Genomic DNA, 24,115 nt, shown 5'->3' with positions numbered 1-24,115 from the left:
GAGGGAGAGGTTAGTCTGGTCATGGGTGCCACTACCTGGCTGTAGTTGTGGATAAAACGGCGGTAAAAATTAGTGACACCCCAAAAACGTTGTAGCTGTTTCCTGGAGGTGGGTGTAGGCCAATCCGTAACCTTAGCTGGGTCTGTCTTTACCTGCCCGCTTTCCACGATGTAACGTCAATTTATTCTCCCTTAATCTCTGTAAGACCTGGCGAACGTGGGTCATGTGTTCCTCAATGTTCTTGGACAATATAAGGATGTCGTCGAGGTAAACAAACACTGACCTGTTTAGAAAATCTCTGAGGACGTTGTTTACCAGAGCTTGGAAAACTGCAGGTGCGTTAGTGAGACCAAAAGGCATGACCAGGTATTCAAAGTGTCCGAGCGGTGTGTTGAAGGCGGTCTTCCACTCGTCTCCTTCCTTTATCCGGACCAGATGGTAGGGATTGCGGAGATCCAGCTTGGTGAAGACTGTGGCGCCATGTAGGGGTTCAAAAGCAGGCAGAGGGTATTTATTCTTTACGGTAATATTATTGAGCCCACGCAAGTCAATACAAGGCCTAAGGGTCTTATCCTTCTTGGACACAAAGAAAAACCCTGCACCCAGAGGAGAGGAGGAAGGACGGATAATACCTGACTTGAGGGAATCTCCTATATACTGTTCCATAGACTCTCGTTCAGGTGCAGACAGATTGTAGAGTCTGCTGGTTGGTAATGGAGCTCCAGGCAACAGGTCTATTTTGCAGTCATAGGGTCGATGAGGTGGTAAGGATAGGGCCTTTTCCTTACTGAACACCTCAGCCAGGTCATGGTAAACAGGAGGCACAGGGGACAAGTCTGGGGGTTCTGGTGGGAGAGAACTGGGAACACTGGTGCTTCTAGTCTGAGCTGATCTGAGACACGAGGAATGGCAATAACTGCTCCACCTTCCCTGCTGCCCAATCAATTACCGGATTGTGACAGAGGAGCCAATGAAGACTGAGTACCACTTGGGCATTAGCAGAGGGCATGATATGTAAACCTAGTAACTTGTGGTGGTTACCAGCTAACGATAGGGAAATCTGAACTGTCTCATGGGAAACGTGAGTTAGTATATTGCCATTAAGTGCTTTGACCACTAGGGTGTGTCAAGGGGGATGGTAGAGATCTGTTTTTTTTGCCTAACCAGTTCAGTGTCCATGATGTTGGAATCGGACCCTGAATCGACTGAGGCCTTGATGGCCATATCTCTACCATTAAAGTTCAAAATGGCATCAAAATTAATTATCTTACGGGGACTAGCTGGAACCACAGAACGACTCACCAGAACCCCGTCTGAGACTGGTGAGGCTGGGCGTTTAAACGGTGGGGACAGGAGACCAGTTGGTGGTTGGGTTCCCCACAATAGAGGCAGAGCCTTTCTCTGAACCGCCCGTTCCGTTCCTCAGGGGTAAGGCGACTACGGCCTAATTGCATCGGTTCCTCCTTGGAAGTGACAGGGGAGTGATTGACAACGGAAGAAACAGACTGATTAAGACGTCTTTGGACCTTCCCACCAAACTGTCCTTAATCTGCTCATTTAACCCTTTCAAAAATATGCTCTGTAGAGCCATGTCGTCCCACCCAACTTCAGCAGCCAGTGTGCGGAATTCCACTCAATAATCCGCGGTGCTTGCAGAGCCCTGACGCAAGCTAAGCAGCCGATTGCTGGTGTCGCTGCTAGTAATGGGGTGGTCGAACACAGAGGTAATTTCAGCGGTGAACTGTTGGTAGGTTAAGTTGACTGTTAACAGGCTGTTCCAGAAAGCTACTCCCTAACTCCTGGCTCTGCCCGTGAGTAATCCCAACACATAAGCAATCTTGGTGGCATAAGGCTGCTGCCCAAACACGAGTGAACTTGGAATAAAAATGTCTTACATTCTCCCAGGCTACCATCGTATCTCTCTGGCACCGGCACGAAGGGTTCACGGGGCTGGTGATTACTCACGGCTAACGCTGGTGGAGGTGAAGAGACGGACAGAGCAGGAGGAGGATGAGTCTGCTTGCCTTCCATACGGGAAACGCTGATAGAGAGTTGGTGAAGCATCTCCATGATGTCTTGGAGCGTCTGAGAATGTTGCCCGAGCAGTCCTCCTACGGAGGACACTGCTTGGCGGACAGAAAAACCTGGCAAGTTAGCTTCCGTGTCTGCTGGGTCCATGTTGAGGCCAGATCGTTCTGTCACGAACAATACACAGTGGAACTGGACCCAAATGCAAAACACCACACAGAATCAACGATAACGTTATTTAATGTTCAATATTATGTACAGTGCAAGGTGCACGGGGGTGGGGGTGTCGTGTCCGGGGTCCCACCAACACACAGAAAGACACAGACACAGAGCAGGGGAGAAACATGCAGGATTACACACAGGGGAAAACAAACAATGACACAAAAGGGGAAGAGGAGGGCTGCCATGATGCCATCATGACAGTAATGATTGAAAGCCCAATGCCTTTTTATGTATCCTTCATTTTACCAGGGGGTCCCATTGAGATACAATATCTCTTCTTCCAGGGAGTCCTGGTCAAGATGACAGCAAATGAGAATAAAAAAATATCATACACAGATACAAACAAAGACAGATGACATTTACACAATAAAACATAAAGCAATTATAAGCATCAAAAGCAATGACAATATTCTTTGAAGACTGAGTTGAGAACATTTTTAAACATGTCTATAGAATGAATGAGCCAATGCTGGTAATGTTCAATGGGCCAACTCTTCGCTTGAATGAAAGAGCTGTAGCTGTTAATGGCTAAAGGGGCAACGGTTTGTTTGATTGAACGAGCAGTAGCTAGCAATGGCTAAAGGGCTGACACCAGGGGCAGCGTCAGGGGGTAGTTAGGTTTTGCTATAGCAACACCAAGATTTGACCTAGCAACACCTAAGCAACACCAAGATTTTTTTCATAAAAACTATTTTTTAAATAGAAAACACATCTTTAATAATTTTGATCATTTACGATGTTTTCGGTAAATATACAGTATGTGCAACATAAAACCCAAGCGGTAGTCTCACGACAGCATGTCGGGGGTCCTGTCATGAGAAAATGGTAGTCAATGGTAGTTGAAAATAAATTAACCAGCAACACCATGCTGTCATAGCATAGCTATGCAACTACAAACCTCTGGCTGGGCTGGGGGGGCTGTCATCCCTTGTTCCCCGCGGTCTCGCTCTCTGGCAGCGGGGGGGCTTCCCGGCACGGCTCTCTGCTGTTCTCCCTTGGGGTGGGGCATGGCTGTCCTCGGGGCATGTGGTCTCGGGTCCTTTGCGCTTTCGGGGGGTCGCGGGGTGTTTTAGTGATTTGTTGGTGGACCAGCCATACTTTCATATGACTTTGTTTAGATAAATATTGTAGATCATAGCAAGAAGTTCTGAGGTTCAGAATATGTAAAAAAAATTTTTTGCAAACAACCCACCTGGCATAAATTTTTACACTTTGGAATTTTTTATAACATTGCCATATTTAAAGTAGCTTTTTTATTATAAGTTTTTTACCAATTCATGCCCAGCCTACAGTATCATAAGTCGACTCACCAAGTCTTCTGCTGACTTGCTTCTCTAGCTGTTGACGGGGATCGTCTTGTCTCAGTGCTCTGGTCCGTGGTAGGCACGACCTTCAGTGTGTAAGACATCAATGTCCCAATAGATAGATAGTTAGATAGATAGATAGATAGATAGATAATTATTTTATTTATCCCAAGCTGGGAATTCCGGTGTAACAGCAGCAAGTTTCACACACACTTTTTAAAAACATATACAATATATACAAAAATAAATGTAAAATATACGAATTGCAAAAAAAATAAAAAAACACCGTCACCAAATCGCCAAGTGCTTGCTAATTGTGGAAGTTGTTTTTTGGGTTTTTGCTGTTATATTGTAATACTGACCTTACTATGTAAAGTGCCTTGAGACAATGTATGATGTGATTTGGCGCTATACAAATAAAATTGAAATTGAAACACAAACAAGAAACTGGAGGGAGACCCTTATTGAAGCTCAGGACATTTGCAAAACAATATATCTTGGTGCAGACAAACAATAAAGTAGAGGAGGTCTTCACATGATCAGGGGCTGTATGAGAGAGAAACATTACAAAATCTCAGAGTGAAATTAAGAAATAATGCTTGCACAATGAAAGACCATGCTCTTGAATAAAGATAGGAAAGAAACTTCAAAGAATCCGATTGAGGCTCTGTGACGATCACAGATATTTAAACCTAGAAAAAGAACTACCTAATGTTAGCTGTAAAAGTTATCATTAACTCAAACCATTATCTAACTTAGAAATGCGCATAGCCTATAACTATAACTTTATTTAAAATGTCACTTCCTTACATAACATTGACATATTTTCATCACATTAATATCAACTAGTGATGGAAACCTTGAAGAGTCTGACATGATGCAGGCTTACATCACATGCCATCATACCTACATCAACTGTGACATAGTTTTTCATTGCATAATAATATATTCAGATGGTCAACTGATGATGCTTCAAAATAGCCCATGTCAGCTGTATATGTTGCATTCAGACAATGACTGTATATGTCTTGTATGTCTTCTGCAGACAAGTGAATCGTCACAGGAAAGGGAAGGGACACCAACAAGAGAGAGAAGGCAGGGAAGGCCCAGCTGTTATACTCACAGGTGCACTACAATCATCCCCACTCTAAAATATCCAAATATCTAAATATCTCATAATCCATAAATATAATATGACAATTGTTTTAAATATTCTCCCTACACGAACTTCTGCAAATGAATGTGCTCTGATCTGTGATTTGATATGGATTGTATGAATGAAATGATGTGTCCGCTAATTCAGGAGGAGTTTGTAAGGTAAGGTAAGGTTAGCTTTACATGTGTGAACTGATAAACTCAGAGCTGTCCACTCATGATCAGAAGCGAATATCAGATCTGGACAGGGACAAACACCACCTGTGGAGGTGGACTGGGATGAATGTGGTCACATTTATTTAGCATTGTGAATGCAAATGACCTGGTCCACACAATGACTTCCTACTCCTCTGTTACAGTTTCCTAATGAACTGAAAATTCTGTCTGTCATAATCAAACTTGCTAAAATTGGTCTTTTCACTCAGAATGATGTGTGTATTTGCATATTGCAGGAAAGTGAGACCACAGGAGACACATGTGGAGACATATATAAATACCAGGTGTGAACAAACGAACTAAGAGCTGTACAATTTGATCGGATCACCAGATACATTAGTATCTGGTTCTAGCCCTAATTTACAGCCCCCAGAGTGTTGCTCAAACTGTTGCCGTTCGTGTGTGTGTGTGTGTGTGTGTGTTTTGGGGAGGGGGGGGGGGGGGGGGTTAATCTCAGCGGCGCCACCTTAAAGAAACAGTCTCGCGGGCCTGTCAATCTAGAGGAACCAGACAGACTCTAAATCGCGGCCTTGCTGTGAGAGTCGCTTCGTGATTGGCCGACAGCGGGAGCCTCTGTGAGACCTGGCCGCCTATTGGCTTTGGCATGTCGCGACGCTGTCGCGCACGACTTCTCCCCTCTATTGTTATTGTGGCGTGCGCGTGAGGAACGGACAGGATGCACGAGGAGACAGCGGGGCCGTTAAAATAACAGAGGAACACCGAGCTCGCGCTGTACAACAGATGAGAAAGAAGCACTAGCTCGTTACATCCGAGGAGAAATCGGAGAAGCGTCCGCCCAGTGGACACTGAGCCACACGAAGAGCTGCGGACACAGCAGCCGTGGACAGAGCTGTCGGAGACTCCGAGGTCTTTCTGTCCAAGTTTCTCCTCTCCACTCCGGCTCATGTGTAAGTACAAGCCCCCATCTCCGACCGCCTGCCCCCCGCTCTCACCAGTATCACGACGAGACCAAACGACCGACAGCCCGAGAGTGTGAGAGCGAAGTCTGTCAGATAAATCTTTGCTAAATTGTTGCTCTTATCCGCAACACATGCTCACTCTTTTACCGCCACGGCCACGCTTCGTGTCCTGGGCTCACCGCCTGCCATTCATTGAACTTACAGCGTTTGGATAAACCAGTTGGAGAGCCGTGTGTGTGTGTGTGTGTGTGTGTGTGTGTGTTTCATATGAGCTACCGCCTGGACACGCTGAGACGGCGGACTGTGTGACGCATGTTAACCGATATGGGATGTCAGGGAGGTGAACGGATTGGCCTGGAATCTGCACAGGTTGTATCAGGCAGTGTGCCACTGTTCTCCTGCCTCATCGCACTGATGGAAGTTTTCATGTGAAGTGTGAGAGGCCAGGGACTATATGATGGGCAGTGTGTTAAAGTGAGGACGTAGACTGGATGTGTGTGTGTGTGTGTGTGTGTGTGTGTGTGTGTTTGAGTGAGGCATGTTTGAAGCGAGTTACCTGTGTGTGCATGATTCTAGATTAAACAGCCATGTTGAAGGACCACTCACTGCTGGTGTCTGTATGATTGACATGGACCCTGTATGTAAACTCCTTACTTGAGCCTTAAATGTTTTCTTGTGCAATTTCAGAGATCCATGTTGGTCACCTGTGAATGTATTCACCTGACTATACTGTACAGTTTTGACAGTTAAAATAAAAAATGTTATATATACATCCTAACATCACAAATTGGCCTCAAGCGGAGTATAGTTTCACTTTTTATGCTACATTACAGCATTGTGTCAGACATCAGAGTTCAACCCAGAGTAAAGACACAGAGAAGTGAACATGAAGAGAACACTGAGAGATGCTCAGCTGAAGCCACTGTTCTAAACACACATTCGCGTCTAGTTGCGTCTTTGCATTGACTATGTAATCTATACTTTGTTGTGAAAGTGCCTGTAGAGATCTTTTATCTTGCTACGAGAAGTGTAAAAAATGTTTGGTTTGTTATGAGACTATGCCTCCATAGTCTAGTCAGTGTATGGGAAACACTGCTTAGGAATCATTACCAAATATTTTTTTAATAATATATATATATTTGTATCAGAATTTTTTTATTCCCTAATAATGGTATCAGCATTTGCTCCCATTAATCCATATCTGTCAGACTCTACTAATTTATAAGAGAAAGCCTTTATTTATTTATATATATTCAGCCCCTGACCTCCAAAACAGCGCTCTCAGAGACTTTGCAACCCCCACTCTCCCTGGAGGTGGTTGAAGCATGCAGAGGATATTGATTTGAGCTTGTTCCTGAATTGACTGTGGGGCAGTAAATTGACCTTCTGTAACTGTTGCTGTTTCTGATCTGTCATGATCAACTCAGGGTTCACGTAGAGACAAAGACATTCAGAAGGCAGATGAGATGGGTTTTATTGGCATGCTTTTATTTCAATTTAACAAAATTTTTTTTTTTAGATTTATAGCTAACTTAGAAATGGGCGGATGTGGCTCAGGAGATACAGAGGGCCGTCCACTAACCAGAGGTTCAGTGGTTCAAACCCTGTTTCCTCTAGTCCACATGCTGATGTGTCCTTGGGCAAGACACTTAACCCTAAATTGCTCCTGGCGGATGTATCAGCAGTGTATAAATGTGATGGACAAAACGTTATGGTAATAGACTATTTATATAATGCTTTTCTTATTAACCGCTAAGAGCGCTTTACAGTTCACTATATACACTGCCCAAAGAGCCACCAGAGGCAATTTAGGGTTACTTTTTTGCCCAATGACATTTTCCCCATAAACGGACTGGGGGAGCGAAATCGTAGACATTCTGGTTAGTGGATGACCGTTTCACCTAATGAGTCACAGCCCCCCAGCCATAAGAATATAAAATCACTATATAGATGCAGACCATTTACCATTTTAAATTGTATTTTATTTGTGCTGCACTGATTTAGTCCAGGCTAGTTTTAATCTTCCTCTCAATACTTAATTGCTGGAGTGAAGGCTTTTGTTTTACACTTCTACTACCCTCACGGCTGAGACAGTGATTGGATCTGCACAGCACTCTTGACTAGGGATCGACCGATACAGCTTTTTTTGGGCCGATGCCGATACTGATTTTTTTTCATCAGCCTTAGCCGATGTCCGATACGGACTGCCGATTTTTTTGAGCCGATATTTGGAGCCGATACTACTTTTGCTCCCTCAATTTAATAGTTAAATAGAATAAATAAATTAAATAAATAAATTCAGCGGGTTGTCTCGTCTGATCTGATGTCTTAATCAAAGTGGGGTTATGGCCAAGGCCGTGGCTCGCCTCCCTGGGTAGAGGGAGACGAGGCTCACGTCGCTCTGGAGCATCTTGGGAGTTCCCACCGCACCGGGACTCGTCTGCCGCAAAGCCTGCGGCGCGGTCAGCGCGGAGACTAAAAAAGTCCACTGGCCTGACTCTGTGCGGGGCCCGACGGGGGGCGCCGCCAGTCCCAGCCTGCTGAAGCAGAGAGGGGAAAGGCGGGGAAGAGAAGGAGGGTACGGGGGGAGAAGAGCCAGCCGACGAGCAAAGAGAGCGCGAGGACGTGGAGGATGTGTAAAACAGCAACCACGAGCCTCGCGCCCGTCCGGCAGCGGCGGCCCCCCTGAGATTAAAAAGTCATTTTCCACGAAGCAAAGGGTTTGGAGAAAGAGGAGAAAGACACAAACCTACCGGGCGCTCCGTCCACCGCGACCCACGACTAAGCCGGCCGGAGCCAGCGAGAAGTCGTCGGAGGAGTGGCGGGGTGGGAGACATTGAATCCCCCTCCCGCTCTCTGGAGGAGAAGGGAGAGTTGGGTACCCGGTGGGCGTGCAGCGCGGCAGCCTAGGGCAGAGGCGCCGTGACGGCGCTGGGTAAATGGTTCCGGAGAGAGCGGGGCCGGGCCCGATAGGCGACCGGATCTGCCCTCCCAAAAAAAACTATTGGCGAACGTAGCAGCCGCGGATCAAAACGCAAACATCGGCCGATGTATCGGTCGAACACTACTCTTGACTGGCATCCACTAAACCCTGATCTACCTGCTCTACCAACAGGGACTGATTCAGAGCTGGGCCATCACGATGCCAATGAAGTTTCTGGTCACTCATTGGCTGACCAAATTAATACCAGGTAAGCAAGACAGTCTTACTAAGTATTATGACTCTCAGTGACTGCAATAACATCAAATGACCACGACAGCAAGCAAGGTGGCTGATATGCTAATGTTGTGATGTCTCTTACACCAACACAATGAGATTTGGTTTGAACTGGTGACTTTATGGTCGCTGTCATGGCTTCACAACCCTGTTTCCAACTGAGTTGGAACATCGTGTTCACACTGTTTGGCTGTGGTTTGAAATTGTCAACATGGGCTTCTGTAATAACTATAGTATGACAAGAATTTTTTTTAGGTCCAACTGTGTAGTTAGACCTTAAAAATATTCACCAACAAACAGGAGAGGAAAGCAGAGGTTACATATTGTTAGCAGATAGATGCATGGACACTAGATGGAGATGTTCATATTATCATTCCTATGAGCATTTTGTTGTGTATGCTTGCTTGAAAATTGAGTGTACAAGTCCATGTGAGTTTTCATTTTCATTTTCAAATTAGGGCTGCAACGACACGTAGATGTAATCAATTGCAGCTAGAACAGTAATAGTAAACTGAGGTATTACATATAAAAATTCACATTGAAACAACAAGTTTTGGCACAGAAAAAATGTTCAACTGCAAAATAAAATACAAACATAAAAAATTATAATCTCACAATCATATTATTTTATTTTATTTTGATATTTTTATGCATTATGATGGGTTCTTCAATTTCAATCTTTACATTTTTCCTTGATGTCTGTCTTTTTTAAATGACAGTTTTTTTTCACGCTGTCTGGATTGTCACTGGTTTTCAGTTTTAACTTTCTGTCACTGTTTTGGCGTGGAGAGGAGGGGCTTAAAGGGAGGGACAAGGAGGACGCGATTTAAGATTAATTGGCATACTGGCGAGAGAGCGAGATAGCATGCTATCCTAAGTGACCCCCATCATGCACCCCAGGCACAGAGCTCCGCAGCCCACAGACTCTTCTCCACACTGTCGGCCCTGGGGCCCTGCTCTGGCTCTGGCACCTCGCCCCATACGCAGCCCCGGCAGCACATTGCTCGGGCTGCGGAGCTCTGTGCCTGGGTTGCATTATTGTCATTTTTTTTGCAACTGAATCATGTGAGCTTTTAGCAAAGCCCTATTGGTCGTTGAATCACTGCACTCTTCTCCTACACATTTGTGTCTCTGCCAGTTTCTTATAGGATTTTTTTTCAGCAGCGAGGGCAGTTCAGGTGCCGGCAGTGTGGTGCAGTCTTTACAGTTTTTTTCAATTGCGAACAAGCATTGTTCAAGACTGGAGCCACTTTTTCAAAACTCTACATACTGGCATCATGCATCACCAACATGTGTCTGGGCCAAACAAGTAATCTCACCTCCAAAACTCACTTGACTCACCACAACAATTCGTACATGCGTCAAAATAAGATCGTTCCACCCGAACACTGACAAATATTCTCAGTCAGAAAGCAAACACTGTCAGTCACAACACACTGACCTAAAAAACACTAACAACAGGGAGCAACACCTAAATGATGAACTTTTACCTTTTAAGTTTTAATGATTTTTCACATAAATCATTTACTTTATGGACTGTACTGAATGAGTATATGTTAGAAGAATGAATCAGATTGCATAATTTAATCTACTGTAAAAGGTTGAAACAAAAAAAATCATATCAAATTCCAGGGCTGCAATAAAACCAGACAACCACATGTATAGTATAATCACTCATACTGTACAGTACAGTGAGGGTTCTAGTTCTCACTCTCTCCTGCATGTCAGGCAGATGTTCCGCCCACAACTGAGTCCAGTTCTACTGGAGAGTAAAAGGTTATTTTTTCTTTCCACGTAGCTCGTTGTGGGAACTGTTGAATTTATTTGTAATATTATAAGGTCATGAACTTACTATGTAAAGTGCCTTGAGATAATGTATGTTGTGATTTAGCGCTATACAAAAGAAAATTGAGTTGATAATTGAATTAAACCAACCTGTCTTCCATGATTCCAAACAAAATCATTCTGAGCTGTCCCCTGTTCTCGGTTTGGTCATGAGACTAAAAACACATATCTAGGCCTTCATCTGAATTTGTAGTCAGATATGTTCGGAATGATTATTATTTCATTTAATTGTAATTATTCTGCAAGATTATCTTTATATGTCAACAGATGCAGAAATGCATGAAATTTGCCATCATTCTTTTTTGAATGTGTTTTTAGCAGTTTTGAAGAGTGTGTTAGCATTTGAAAAATGTGCTGCAAATATATAGTGTTTTGCAGTTGGTGGAGTATGAATGAGAAAACACTAAATGGATTTTGGAGAGTGTGGTAATGCTTTTTGTGTGAAACAATGGAAAACGATCCACAGTTTGGGCCACATAGACTTCTGTTTTGCTGACTGTGTGAAGAGTTTTGACAGTGTGACTTGGACCAATGCACGTTAGCAATCGGGAATAAAAGATTACGGAACAAAATAGGTCTGCTGATAAACCACATTGATCAATGTGATCTGCTAAGCATAGCATGCTATGTCGCTCCCACCAGTCTGCAAATTCTCTTTAAATCCCTCCCCTCAAGCCCCTCTTCTCCCCGCCAAAACAGTGACAGAAAGCTAAACTTAAAACCAGTGACATTGTAAATGTCCTGACAGTGTAAAAAACTGTCATTGAAAAAAGCCAGACTTCAATTAAAAATGTAAAGATTGATGCATAAAAAAATCAGAATGAAAATAAAGATAATATGATTGTGAGATTATAATTTTTTAATGTTTGTGTTTTATTTTTCAGTTGAACATTTTTTCAGTGCCAAAACTTGTTGTTTCAATGCCAATTTTTATTTTTAATACCTCAGTTTAATGTCACTACTCCATAGAAAGTTTTTATTTGAATTTTTTATTTGTAAGTATTCTTTTGAGAAAATGCTTGAGTTAAAGGTTGAAAGATTAATATAAGTTATGGTTATTATTTATTGGTAAGAATTAATCTACCAAACAGAAAATAATAGTTAGATTAATCGAAAAAAATAATTGTTAGATTAATCAATAAAAAAATAATAGTTCGCTGCAGCCTTACTTCAAATAGGCAGATGATGTGCAATCTAAACTAAATGAAAGTGCACTTTCTGTGCAGTCATCTGCTTGTTGTTGCAGATGTGACGAAGTGTGCCCCAGTCACACGTGAGGTATGTATCATAAAGATGCATCAGACTGGAGTTCCATGATTTGTGTCCCTTTTGTGAGGGTTATTAGGGTTTGTCCCTCTGCTTATTGCTCTAAAGAGACACTTCCACAGCAGCAACCAGGCTCATTAACTAATTCTCTTTGTGAATTAAGTCTCAGTTTCTTAGCATTAGCTCACTCACTACAACATGTTAGTTTTCTATTTTCTTTTATCTTCTTTTTTTTAATTAAATATAGCTGTCAAGAGAAAATTTTTGTTTGTATTCATGAATTGTTGTTGCACCAGATCACTTGAGCTGTGCAGTCGATAACAGTCGAGGTCAATAGTCAATTTATATAGAATGATTCTTGACATTTTTTTCTAGGAAGATTGTTTTTGAACAAGTAATGTTGGCCTCCCTGTGTAGAGCAACAAGAAATCTGCTAAAATATATGCATTATTATTATTATATCTTCCTTCACATACAAATAAAGTAAAGGAAAGGCCAACATGAGCAGGGCTGAGTGGATATTATGTGTTCATTAAGTGTAAGGAGTGTTCCTCTTGTGTCCTGTGGCAGCAGCATCATGTCAGTGAACCCTCCAAGCAGCAATGACGCCTGCCTCAGCATCGTCCACAGCCTCATGTGCCACCGGCAGGGCGGAGAAAACGAGGGCTTCGCCAAACGGGCCATTGAAAGCCTGGTGAAGAAGCTGAAGGAGAAGAAGGATGAGCTGGACTCGCTCATCACTGCCATTACCACCAATGGTGTCCATCCCAGCAAGTGTGTCACCATCCAGAGGACGCTGGATGGACGGCTGCAGGTCAGTCCTCCTCCCATAAGAAGACTTATTATACGTATTTTATGTGCGTTCCTTTTGGTTTAATGCTATATTTAAAGAACTCATATTTAATTGAAACTGCTATCTAATTAAGTGTCCTTTTAGGGCTAACCTCCACACCATTTTACCTCATTAATCTTCATTAATAATGAGGAATGTTCATTGTAAATAAAAAACTACAAAGCATGATACATTTATTTCATAATACATCCAGCAGGTGGCAATTTTAAATAAGTCATATACATATAAGGCATATATACTGCATGTACGTTAAAATGGTGAAGGTACAAATTGGTGGCTGTAGCTCATGGATGAGAGATGGTCGTCCACCAACCCGAAGGTCAGCGGTTCCATCCACGCTTTCCCCAGTTTGCATGCCGATGTGTCCTTGGGCGAGACACTTAGCCCTAGGCTTTCTCTGACAGCTCTTCCAGTAGTGTATGAATGTGACAGAAAAAGCGTGGTAAATAGCGGCTCTGTATGAATGTGTGTGTGAATGGGTGAATGTGACTTTTGTTGTGAAGCTTTGAGTGGTCGATAAGACTAGAAAAGCTCTATATAAGTACTAGGGATGCACCGAATGTTCCGTCACTGAAATTGTTTAGCCGAAAATAGCAAAAAAGCCCATTCAGTGTTCGGCTGAATAAGTGAAAAGACAGAATAATTTTTACCGAACAGTGTCTTAATTGACGCGATCAAAAAGCAGCTAGCATGAAATGAGGCGTGCGCAAAAACATGTCAGCAGTGTGGAAGTATTGAACATGTCAGAAGAATGACACAAAAATATCTTTTGATCTGCCTGATTCACCACAAACCAGAGGCATTAATCAAGAAACTTCTCTCTCTATTCGCCTCATGTGAGCAGCTAACAAGGTGATTAGCTGCAGCACATGTAGGAATGTCACAATTTTTTCTGATGATCTATTAGGCTAGAATTATTGCGATCAACAATATTATTGTCATTTTTTTGCAACTGAATCATGTGAGCTATTAGCAAAGTGCTATTGGTGGTTGAATCACTGCACTCTTCTCCTAAGCATTTGTGTCTCTGCCAGTTTCCTATAGGATTTTTTTTCAGCAGCGAGGGCAGTTCATCAAAGCAGCAATAGGGGCAAAATGTGATAACTATGTGCATTCAGTGTACAACATCTAACTGCATGTTAAAGCTCTTTACTGAAGGTGCTTGTGAAATGCTTGTGTCACAGAAGCACTCCCGCAGGACAGCAAACACTGTGCATCGCTCCAAATCAATGTGCCCCTTGTCAAGATTCGAAGTGCGACCCGACTTGCAACTAATAAACGACTCGCATTTACTGCACTTTTCCTTGTCGTAGCTTTCTCTGTTTGATTATAGCAAGAATTCTGTTAGCATGTGTAACCGGCCTTGCCTCAGTACCGGTTACCTGCATTGTGTCTAACGTGTGTAGCAGACGACTGAAGACTCAGGCTTTGGCACAGGACATTTATTGCTGCTGCAAGCTGTTCAGTGATTACGAAAGGAGAAACACAGTGTTGGTCATATGCCCTCAACACACGCCGCTCTCGGCCAGATCCAACATCGTCTCAGAAATACTTTTCATTTCTTAATAAAATAAAATTCCCACCAATGAAACAATAAATGCAAAAATACTAAATAAGAATATAAAAATACTTTTGTAATATATAGCCTATATAAAACTGCTCTCAGATGTCTCACACCCACACTTTAATTGCATCCTCACAGCATTACAAAATACACATTTTAATTCACATTAAGTCCTGTGCAAATAACATACCTGTTTAGTGTTTTAGAAAGGAAAAACACAGCGTTGGTCATATGCCCTCAACACACGCCTAACAACAAAAAGAGAATATACATATACTTTACGGGCGCAGTGCATGACACAAAATGGCGAATGCCAATGCAGATACATGTGAACACATGGCATGTAACCTAGCTCACTAAAACACTAAGAACTGAATAATAAACAAAAATACACGGAAGAAAATGAAGCAGTCCAACTGCTGAAAATCTATACAAAGCACAATCAGCCTGTCTAATACTTAAATACACCTTAAACATCGCATTTTATACATCCGCCTCGCGCTACACAAAGAACCTACCGCTCTCGGCCAAATCCAACATCGTCTGACGAGAGCCGGGAAAACGAACAGCATGTCCACAAAACGTCCCTTCATTAAATAAGGAGCAAATAAACAAAAATGAATACACAGTAAAATGAGGGATATTTGGTGGAATACAAACACTTTTCCATACCTGCTACACATGCATGCTAAGCGCTTGCTCCTTGCTCTCACGGGTACCTGGTGTGGTGCCAAAAACTGATCGTCTGCCAGAAACTGATTTCCGTCCTTTTTGGCAGGCGATATTATGTGTTTTATGGGTTGTATGGCCCATTTAACGGTATTTCAACAGGTAAAAAACATGCATTGGTTATAATCTAGGACAGAGCAGGTAAAATAATGCAGTCATAAGGATAATTACAATAATTTCTTTATTTTATACATTAAATCAGTTTCTGGCGGACGATCACTTTTTGGCACCAAACTGGTAACCCTACTCCTCACTGTCTCTCCTTGGGGGCGTGTCGCTTACAGCGCCCTCATCGTTGTGTCTTGTCCTGTCCAAATAAAAGCCCTCGCAGAGACGTGTAATTGCGACTTCATGACATTTAATACAATTCTGAAGCAGCGCGGCTGCAATAATTTTGCAAAATGAACATAGAGGAAACCTAGGCTGCTGAGAGAAATGTTATCTTAAAGCAGATGATAAGATGATTTGTGAGCTGTGCCTGCGACACAGAACAGAGTACAGGATTGAAGCAGCGTGACTGCCTGTCAACAAACACACCTAGGGATGTGCGATCTGGCGATTTTATAAAGTGGACGATCTTAATTGGGCATATGATCTGCTTTGCTTTTCAGAGGAATCGCACAGATCGCGGGGAAGATGCTGTTGTTACAGAAAACTGTGTGTGCATTCATTGCAACCAGCAGATATTAATTTTTTAATTTTACATTATCATATTTAGCGCTGCTAATGGTGTTGAGGAAATTAACACATTCATCTATGATGAATCTTCCCCAATCCTGAGCACTCTGTCTGTATCTCAGAGCTTGCCCGTTGCAGGGGGCGTGTCCAGCTCTCACTGCCCGACCCCACACGCAGCATGTAGAGACACAGAGACAGACCGGCTGCTCCGTGTGGCAATAGAGAGTGAACCAGTCGAAAGAGACAATGCTCATTGCCACAAGTGTTTTGCAAGTAAAGTCGGTAACATGGGCGATGGCGATTATCAAGGTAATGTTCATGTATGGTACGATGAGTCGATAACGTAATTATCTCTACAGGCCTACAAATGCGTGGTCTATAGAAAGAGGCTGAAACAGACCACAGGGTGAAAAAAACTTGGGCAACAATTTTCATTTCGGTGCATCCCATCTTATAAGTACAGTCCATTACCATTTACAAAGCAACTATAATGTGTTAAGAACCAACCAAACCATGAAACTATAATACTGCATAACAGCTACTCCCTCCCCTTAACTTGTCCCCATCCTCTTCCTGTGCTGTCGGGACTGATCATGGTTTATCGTTCATTCACACCCAACCTGTTTTGGTGAATTCTGGGGTATTTGCTCGTTTGGTTGTTTGGTTGTTGTGAAAGCTCACTGTGTTCCTGCGTGGTACTGTGAAAGCAAAACACAACAATCACATAATTTTATGATAGTTGATATGGGATTTTAATCCTGACATATTGTAAAATCAGCCATCAAGACAGTGATCTCCCAATTTGTGCGTGTATAGGTACAGATGTCTCTGGTTTATTTTGACCTGCTTTGCGCGGCAGTGGCTCGATAATGCTAGGAGGGGGTAGAGAAATAATTTATCTGCAGTAGGGTTGTCATGATACCAAAATTCTAGACTTCGATACGATACTAGTATAAAAAACGATAACTCGATACCACTTTCAATACCACGTTAAAAAGAAGTTGGAATTCCGACTCGGGAGGTGGGAAAAAAATCACTACCCCGAGTTCCGAGGTAAACTGGAACACAGCATTAGTACTGAAGCAACCCTGTCCATCAGTTAGGGGAGTGGGAGAGTGTTTGGGGGAGACGCAGGGTTTTCTCAGGTGTCTATGAATGCGTGCGCCCAGTATAGACTGTATGTTCTCCTGCTGTTTGTTTTGTGTGCGCCTATTTCATGTTGTTGTTCTGCGTTGGACTTAATAAACGCCTGACCTACACCAGCACTCTGACCTCCTGTTCTTCTGGATGATCGCTACAGTACTTTTACTGACTCCCTCCCTCCAAGTCCAGTGGGTTTGTTGCAGGAAATGAGTCTCTGTTGGTGTCTGAGAAATTCAAAATTTCTCTGTTCATGCAACATTACTACGTCGTTGTCCTGCATTCTTCAAAACAAACGTGTAGTTTCTTCCTCTGGACGACACCGATTTGTAACTGCTGTCAAGCCATCTACACTACACTCGGAATTGCGCTATCCCCTCTTAAAAATCCTTTACTTGTCTGACATCAACACTGTTTACAAAAAGGCTTGTTGGAGTCTTTTGCCTTTCTTTGAGAATCTGCCACAAAGGAATATGTATCGCCAAACAGCACTTAGACCCTTTCCTTCTCTACTCTCCTTGGTAGTTCTCTGGGACTAACCATGGTGGTCGGAGGATCAGTTGATTTTCTCCCGTCTTGTATCTTTAAGCATCCTTGGGTAACTTGAAAATCTGATTGGAGATCTGCTTCGGTATTTTCGATACTATCGAAAATGAAAATCATCTTATTGTAGCTTTGTATAATTCCTGTGCAGCAATACAGAGTGCCACTCTGCCTTTGCAACCCACTTTGTGGTCGGAGGCAGTGGTGGAAATGGCCAGATTTTTACGTCTTATGCATGGCACAATAATGTAGGATATTATGGTAAGAGCTGGATGCTTGACTGTCTTTTTTACTCATTACCATCAGAGCTACATAAAAATATATCTTGATTTCATGACTCTTGACACATGTACTCTCTGCTCTGCTGCTCTCATGCTGTCTTCCTCTGTAAAAGACAAATGACAGACAATAAAAAATAATAGTTGATAGTAATTAACTACTTTTAGGTTACAAAATGAACTCTATGTATGTATGTGAATTCTGACATTAAAACGAAAGAAAAAAAACTTTTAAAAAGGGAAAACTGACACTGCATCCTCTGCTATCCCTCCCTGTGCGTTCTGTCTCCTCACTTCTCTCTGTAATAGACAAATGACAAACAATAACAAATAATAGTTAATATTAACAAACCAGTGTTTCCCATAGGATTTTGAGAGACTGTGGTGGGTGGACCTCAGACCCTGTAGGGGGAAATGCTCTACTGGAAGGAAATGTTGTACATTTTAAAGTTGTACAGTGAACATAAATAATGACTTGGTACCTGCGGGAATTTTTATTAAAAGAAGCAATTTGTATTAAATTATGAACAGATTATTTCCAGAGAATGATTTGTCTCATATTTTTAAGACCACTGCATTTTGCTACAAATGAATTAGAAGGTCCTTCTACTACCACCAATACAACATTCAGATAGAGAAAGGGTGAAAATAATAAGGCAAGATAGACTTTGCCTTTAGGCAGCCTCCTTCCCCTGCTGTGTAACCAGGGTTTTGAGCAGAGCAGGGTCTCTCTGTGTGCGTGTGTGTATGTGCTGCCGCCTCCTGCAGTGTGTCGTCTAGGGAAAAAGGCTAGCTGCCCATGACAGAGACAGAGAGAGCGAGACGTTTCTCTCCTGCATTGTGGAATAGCAAAATACATAGACGAGTGTTCAGTGGATTAAATTATGTGCAAGGGCAATACCGAGCCGAAGTATAGGCCCTACTACCTGCATCAAGTCTGTAACCTAGTAAACTAACGTTATGTCACATACGTTAACTTTAGCGAACAAAAGTGGACATTTCAAAATGACCTCAGGTTCACTGACTTCAATTTCAACGAAAAACACATGAACCGCCAAGTCATCAAAATCAACATACAAACTAGACTAAGACACCACTGAAGTTTAAAGACTTCTTACCCGCTCGTCGCCAGGTGGTTGTGTCGACAGATGCATGAAGAAAGTGGCAACGCTGACAAGCTTCTGTACTGCGTTCAAGTGTGCTCGGGAAAAAAAATCTGAAACGCAATGCATAGATATCTATTGTAAAATTACTATAAATGATTTACCCAAGTAAAAAACATGGACTTTGTATTGTATTTTTTAAATTTTCCTAAAATCCTGTCAACAGAATTCAAGCATACTGCTGCCTCCTTGCGTCTACACTCAAGTGCAGACAACACTTAACCGTCCTTTTGCCCCTGCGGTGTCACTGCCGTAGCACGTCAGAAAGCAGGTCAAAATAAACCAGAGACATCTGTATATACCAATGAGTAAAACATTATGACCACTCATAGATAAAAATATTGTTAATTCTCTTTTCACAACCATCCATGTCAAGCTCTCTGCGACATTATACCTTAAGTGTACCTTCAGTCAGCATCATATCAATGTGTTGGGTGAGGGAGAAATGTCCAGGTGTAAAGACCTGAGCAATTTTGACAAAGGGTCAAATCTAGAGATGAAACGGTGTGAAAATTTTGTAGCACTATTATAGTAACCAAAATTATCATGTTATCGATATTATCGCAGTGTTGTTCAAATGTGCTGAATATGTTCAAAAGTACTGCTACACAAACTGAAGTAATTTAACGTTTCAAGTTTTATCCAACATTCTATTATCTATACCACTTTATCCTTTAAGGGTCGTGGGAGGGATTGAGCCAATCCCAGCCGACATTGAGCGAGAGGCAGGGTACACCCTTGACAGGTCACCACCCCATCACAGGGCCAACATACAGAGACAAACAACCATTCACTCTCACATTCCCACCTATGGTCAATTTAGAGTCTCCAGTTAACCTCAATCTGCATGTGTTTGGACTGTGGGAGGAAGCCGGAGAACCCGGAGAGAATCCACACAGACGGGGAGAATATGCAAACTCCACACAGAAAGACCCTGGTTGGGTGTTTGGTTGGTTCAGTCGGTTCAGTCCTGATGACGAACCAAGATTCAAACCAAGAACTGTCTTGGTGTGAGGCAACAGTTCTAACCCATGTTTTATGTTTAATATATATCATACGTACTGTATATCTGTAGTTCTAGTGTTGAGGCCAAAAACAAATGATTGTCCAAAGGTACATCACTTCCCTTCCTCTCTGCTGCGCAAGCTATGGCAGTCTATAGACAACATAAATAAATGTTGGTTGTGTGCATTCAGTCAGACAGACATGGCAGACATCTGAGATCAAAAACAATATTTAAAGATACACTCTACTGATGGTTGAGTGGTGAAATAAATAAGGTTTTGACACTTGTAATGTTGCTGTGTTCTCTCCTCAGGTGGCAGGGAGGAAAGGTTTTCCTCATGTCATTTATGCACGGCTGTGGCGCTGGCCTGACCTCCACAAGAATGAACTCAAGCATGTCAAGTTTTGCCAGTACGCCTTTGACCTAAAGTATGACAATGTGTGTGTCAACCCCTACCATTATGAGAGGGTGGTGTCTCCAGGCATTGGTAGGTCAGCTTCATACTTAAACAACTCTGAGTGGGACTTCACAGGTCTTACAATCTCTGTGCTAATTTTATCGTAGTTTAACAAACTAAAGCTTTGTTTTCTGTACGACATTCAATCATTGTTCTCTGTCTTCTCTTACAGTTGGCCTCAGCCTTCAAAACACAGGTGAGTTTTATTCTAAAGCACCACATCATGACATTCAGGTCATGTCCATACACACGTATGTTATGGTTTAGTCTAAGTGCAAACCCAGGGACAGAGACTGAAGATGGTTTAAAATGTTTAGTGTAAAAACTTGCAAGCCTGATTTGATTTGAGCAGGGAGGGTGACTGGAATGGATACCTGAGTCTGGGATCACAGTGGGCTGGCAGTAAAAGCAGAGCGGGAACTGACAGCAAACTGAATGGTAACTTATACTACTACAGATAAATAGGGGTGTGAATCTTCACTGGTGTCACGATTCGATTAGATTACGATTATCCTGTCAACGATTTGATTCGATTCGATTTCACGATGCGATGCATCCTCCATTTTCGATATTACTGCACATCATGGCTATGTTTTTATCAATGAATCAAAGCAGTCAGATATATATATATATATATATGTGTGTGTATATATATATATATGTGTGTATATATATATGTGTATATATATATATGTATGTATATATATATATATGTGTGTGTGTATATATATATATATGTATATATGTGTGTGTATATATATATATATATATATATATATATATATATATTTAATATTTTAACTGCTCTAAAAAAGGTCACTTAGCAAACAGCAACATAGTGTTAGGTATTTCATTTATGTTACATTACATTTTATGTAGAACGGAAGAAGGGAGTGGATGAGCTGAAGTGTTTGACGGTGATAAATAAAGTTGTTGTTGTTCCGTTTTGGATCACGCTGGTTCATACTACGGTCTCCGTGTTGTTATTTCGTATAAATGATACAGTACAGGCGTAACAATAAACACTCGGTAACAGCATCAATTCTTGGCTGAGCTGGGTCTGCTATTTCCTTGGCAGGCGTTACTTCTCCTAGGAAGTCATTTTGAACTCTAAAACTTTATTGTCTAGCCGCGGTCCGAAAATCAACAAGTGAGTAGCTGCAGTAGGCTTAATCGATTATGGTCAGTCACTGCATCGATGCAGCATCGTCCAAGTCCGCATCGCGATGCATCGTAGAAACCTTTAATTTCAACACACCTACAGGTATACAGGCAAAGAGTGGGGCTTTAACATTTATCACTAAAAGTGACTGAACAAGTCTGGAAGAATGAATCTGGATACTGCAGCAGACACATGCATGCACGCACACACACACACACACACACACACACACACACACACACACACACACACACACGGCCAAGGACAAACAAACTCTCATACATTAGACATAACAACTTGGATGGCAAGCTTGAATTTCTCCCTTTGTTTCAAACATGACTGTTGGTGGAATTTCGGTAAAGCAGTCTGTACATATGCATGTTTGAAGTCAATAGAGATTATGAAAATCTGCTGGTGTTCTGTTTGTGGAGCACATCTCCCATAGCCAGGACTGTCTCCACAGCGCTTATTTGTTGTAGGGGAAAAACTGCTTTGGCTTGTTTGAATTATTTTGAACCAGGTACAATCTTTTTGGGTGGCACCAAACTCAGGATGTAGTGAAGGTGCCCCTGCCTTGTTATAGTGGAACATGTACATGTGGGGAGGAGATCATGTCAAATGTCATCAAAATAGCAAAGGTTTATTATACCCACAGTCTACATCTACAATCAGTCTAATCTACATCAGATAAAATGTCTGGAATCATCTCCAGACCTCTTATCTACTTTATTTGTCGTGGAATAATGAGGGAATAGGCCACACCTGGCCATGAAACGGCTTGTCAGTCAATTGTCCTCTCAAAATTGAGGGACTAAATTGGCGGTCACTCCTACATGGTTAATGCAATATTCTCTATAATACCTTGAATTAAAGCTAAATTCAAACTTTAATCACATCTTAATTGTTTCATTTCAAATCCAATTGTGGTTGTGTATGGAGGCAAAATTACAAAAATGTGTAACTGTCAAAACTAAAAGCGAAACTGCATTATGGATAAACAGCATCCCAACACATTGTACAGCTTTGTCACAGCAGCAGCACGTTGCAGAAAAATTTTACTGTTTTTGTGGTGTTGTGTTGTTCCATAACATTTTCAGAGCAGGAAAAAAGTGTTGTCGACTCTAGGCCACTGAAGCAGATTAAAAAGACATAACAGGGATGTATGTCACGGCATGGTGTTTTTCTGAAGTTTTGTGTAGCAATGTGGTCACTAGTCTGATTGAAGTACTGACTGTCCATGCCCCTATTGCTTTCTAACCAGTAGAAATAACATTACCTTACATTTCATTCATTTAGCAGACGCTTTTGTCCAAAGTGACTCACAATAAGTGCATTCAACCTTGAAGATATTACCCAAAAAGTTCAAGAATCAAGAGAGCAAATAAACATTCATCAAACAGGCAAAACAGCTTCAAGTGCTCATTTTACACAGTTGTGTGTTGAATGATGTGACTAACATAAAGCCTGTCAGAGAAGAAAAGTAACAACTCAATATGTACAGACAGACTGTTGGACTCTACTGTTGTAAACCGCTGTAGGTCTTTCACTTGTTCACCCTCTCCTCAGTCATCCTCCCACTAGCTGCAGCTGTGAAGGGGCTTTTGGCATAAATGTACTTTCACTTTATGCCCCTATCACTAAATTATATGATAAGATAAGATATAGCTTTATTTGTCCCACAATGGGGAAATTTGGGCATTACAGCAGCAAAGTGAACAGAAGAATATATAAAGAAATTGACAAAAAAGGGTTAGTATGAACAAATGTTTCCACAGCTTGTGTTACCGCCTTTACTTGCAAAACATTTTTTACACTTGTGTTAACAAGCATTGTCTCTATTGGTTTTGGTGAAGTACAACCAAACATTCCACCTCTTCACTCTCTGCCATCGTCACACGGAGCGGTATGTCTGTCTGTGCTGCGTGTGTCGCACGCTGAGAGCTGAACACGCCCCCTGCATCTCTCCTCAGGATTGGGAATGGCGATAATTCATCATAGACGAATGCATTAATTTTTTTCAATACCGTTAGCAGCGCTGATAATGTCGGAGCTTATTGATACTGCGGTCTTTCAGAATTTATCTCCAGGGCCCGTTTAACGAGTTCCCAACCATAGGTAAGATGGAGCCCAATCTCTGTAATACATAAATAAATAGCGCCGGTCAAAATGTAGGGGAGATACTGGTCTGATAATTCAATTCAATTTTATTTGTATTGCACCAAATCACAAGCACTTGGAGAGAAAAAACTCCCTTTTAACAGGAAGAAATCAGAACCAGGTTGGTGAAAGGAGAAAAATGAGGGAGAGAGAGAGGTGGGCAGAAAGACCACACGTATAGATGCAACAACAACAACAACAACACGTGACAT

General features: G+C 42.0%; 1 protein-coding gene and 1 long non-coding RNA gene across 7 annotated transcripts in view; one reads left to right on the top strand and one right to left on the bottom strand.

The window, feature by feature from the left end:
- Positions 1 to 689: 689 nt before the first annotated feature.
- Positions 690 to 3,691, bottom strand: LOC124850041. The gene is made up of 3 exons (XR_007030815.1): positions 3,561 to 3,691; positions 3,149 to 3,296; positions 690 to 2,540 (listed from the first exon to the last, which is right to left on the bottom strand). It is a non-coding gene; the product is annotated as an uncharacterized LOC124850041 (long non-coding RNA).
- Positions 3,692 to 5,499: 1,808 nt separating this feature from the next.
- Positions 5,500 to 24,115, top strand: part of smad10a (SMAD family member 10a) — a 43,196-nt gene continuing 24,580 nt past the window's right edge. The window contains exons 1-5 of one of the 6 annotated variants that reach the window (XM_035633354.2): positions 5,500 to 5,833; positions 8,961 to 9,036; positions 12,744 to 12,987; positions 20,440 to 20,614; positions 20,757 to 20,780. In XM_035633354.2, coding sequence (XP_035489247.1) covers positions 5,830 to 5,833; positions 8,961 to 9,036; positions 12,744 to 12,987; positions 20,440 to 20,614; positions 20,757 to 20,780 — 523 coding nt within the window. In that variant the 5' untranslated portion in view covers positions 5,500 to 5,829. The remainder of the gene's footprint in view (positions 5,834 to 8,960; positions 9,037 to 12,743; positions 12,988 to 20,439; positions 20,615 to 20,756; positions 20,781 to 24,115) is intronic. The other 5 variants (XM_035633355.2, XM_035633353.2, XM_035633351.2 and 2 more) reach the window with 5 other exon arrangements.

This window comes from Scophthalmus maximus, chromosome 5 (genome assembly GCF_022379125.1).
Source record: "Scophthalmus maximus strain ysfricsl-2021 chromosome 5, ASM2237912v1, whole genome shotgun sequence".
NCBI classification, from domain to species: domain Eukaryota; kingdom Metazoa; phylum Chordata; class Actinopteri; order Pleuronectiformes; family Scophthalmidae; genus Scophthalmus; species Scophthalmus maximus.
Note: the sequence above shows the minus strand (reverse complement) of the source record. Positions and strands in the feature narration are given on the sequence as shown.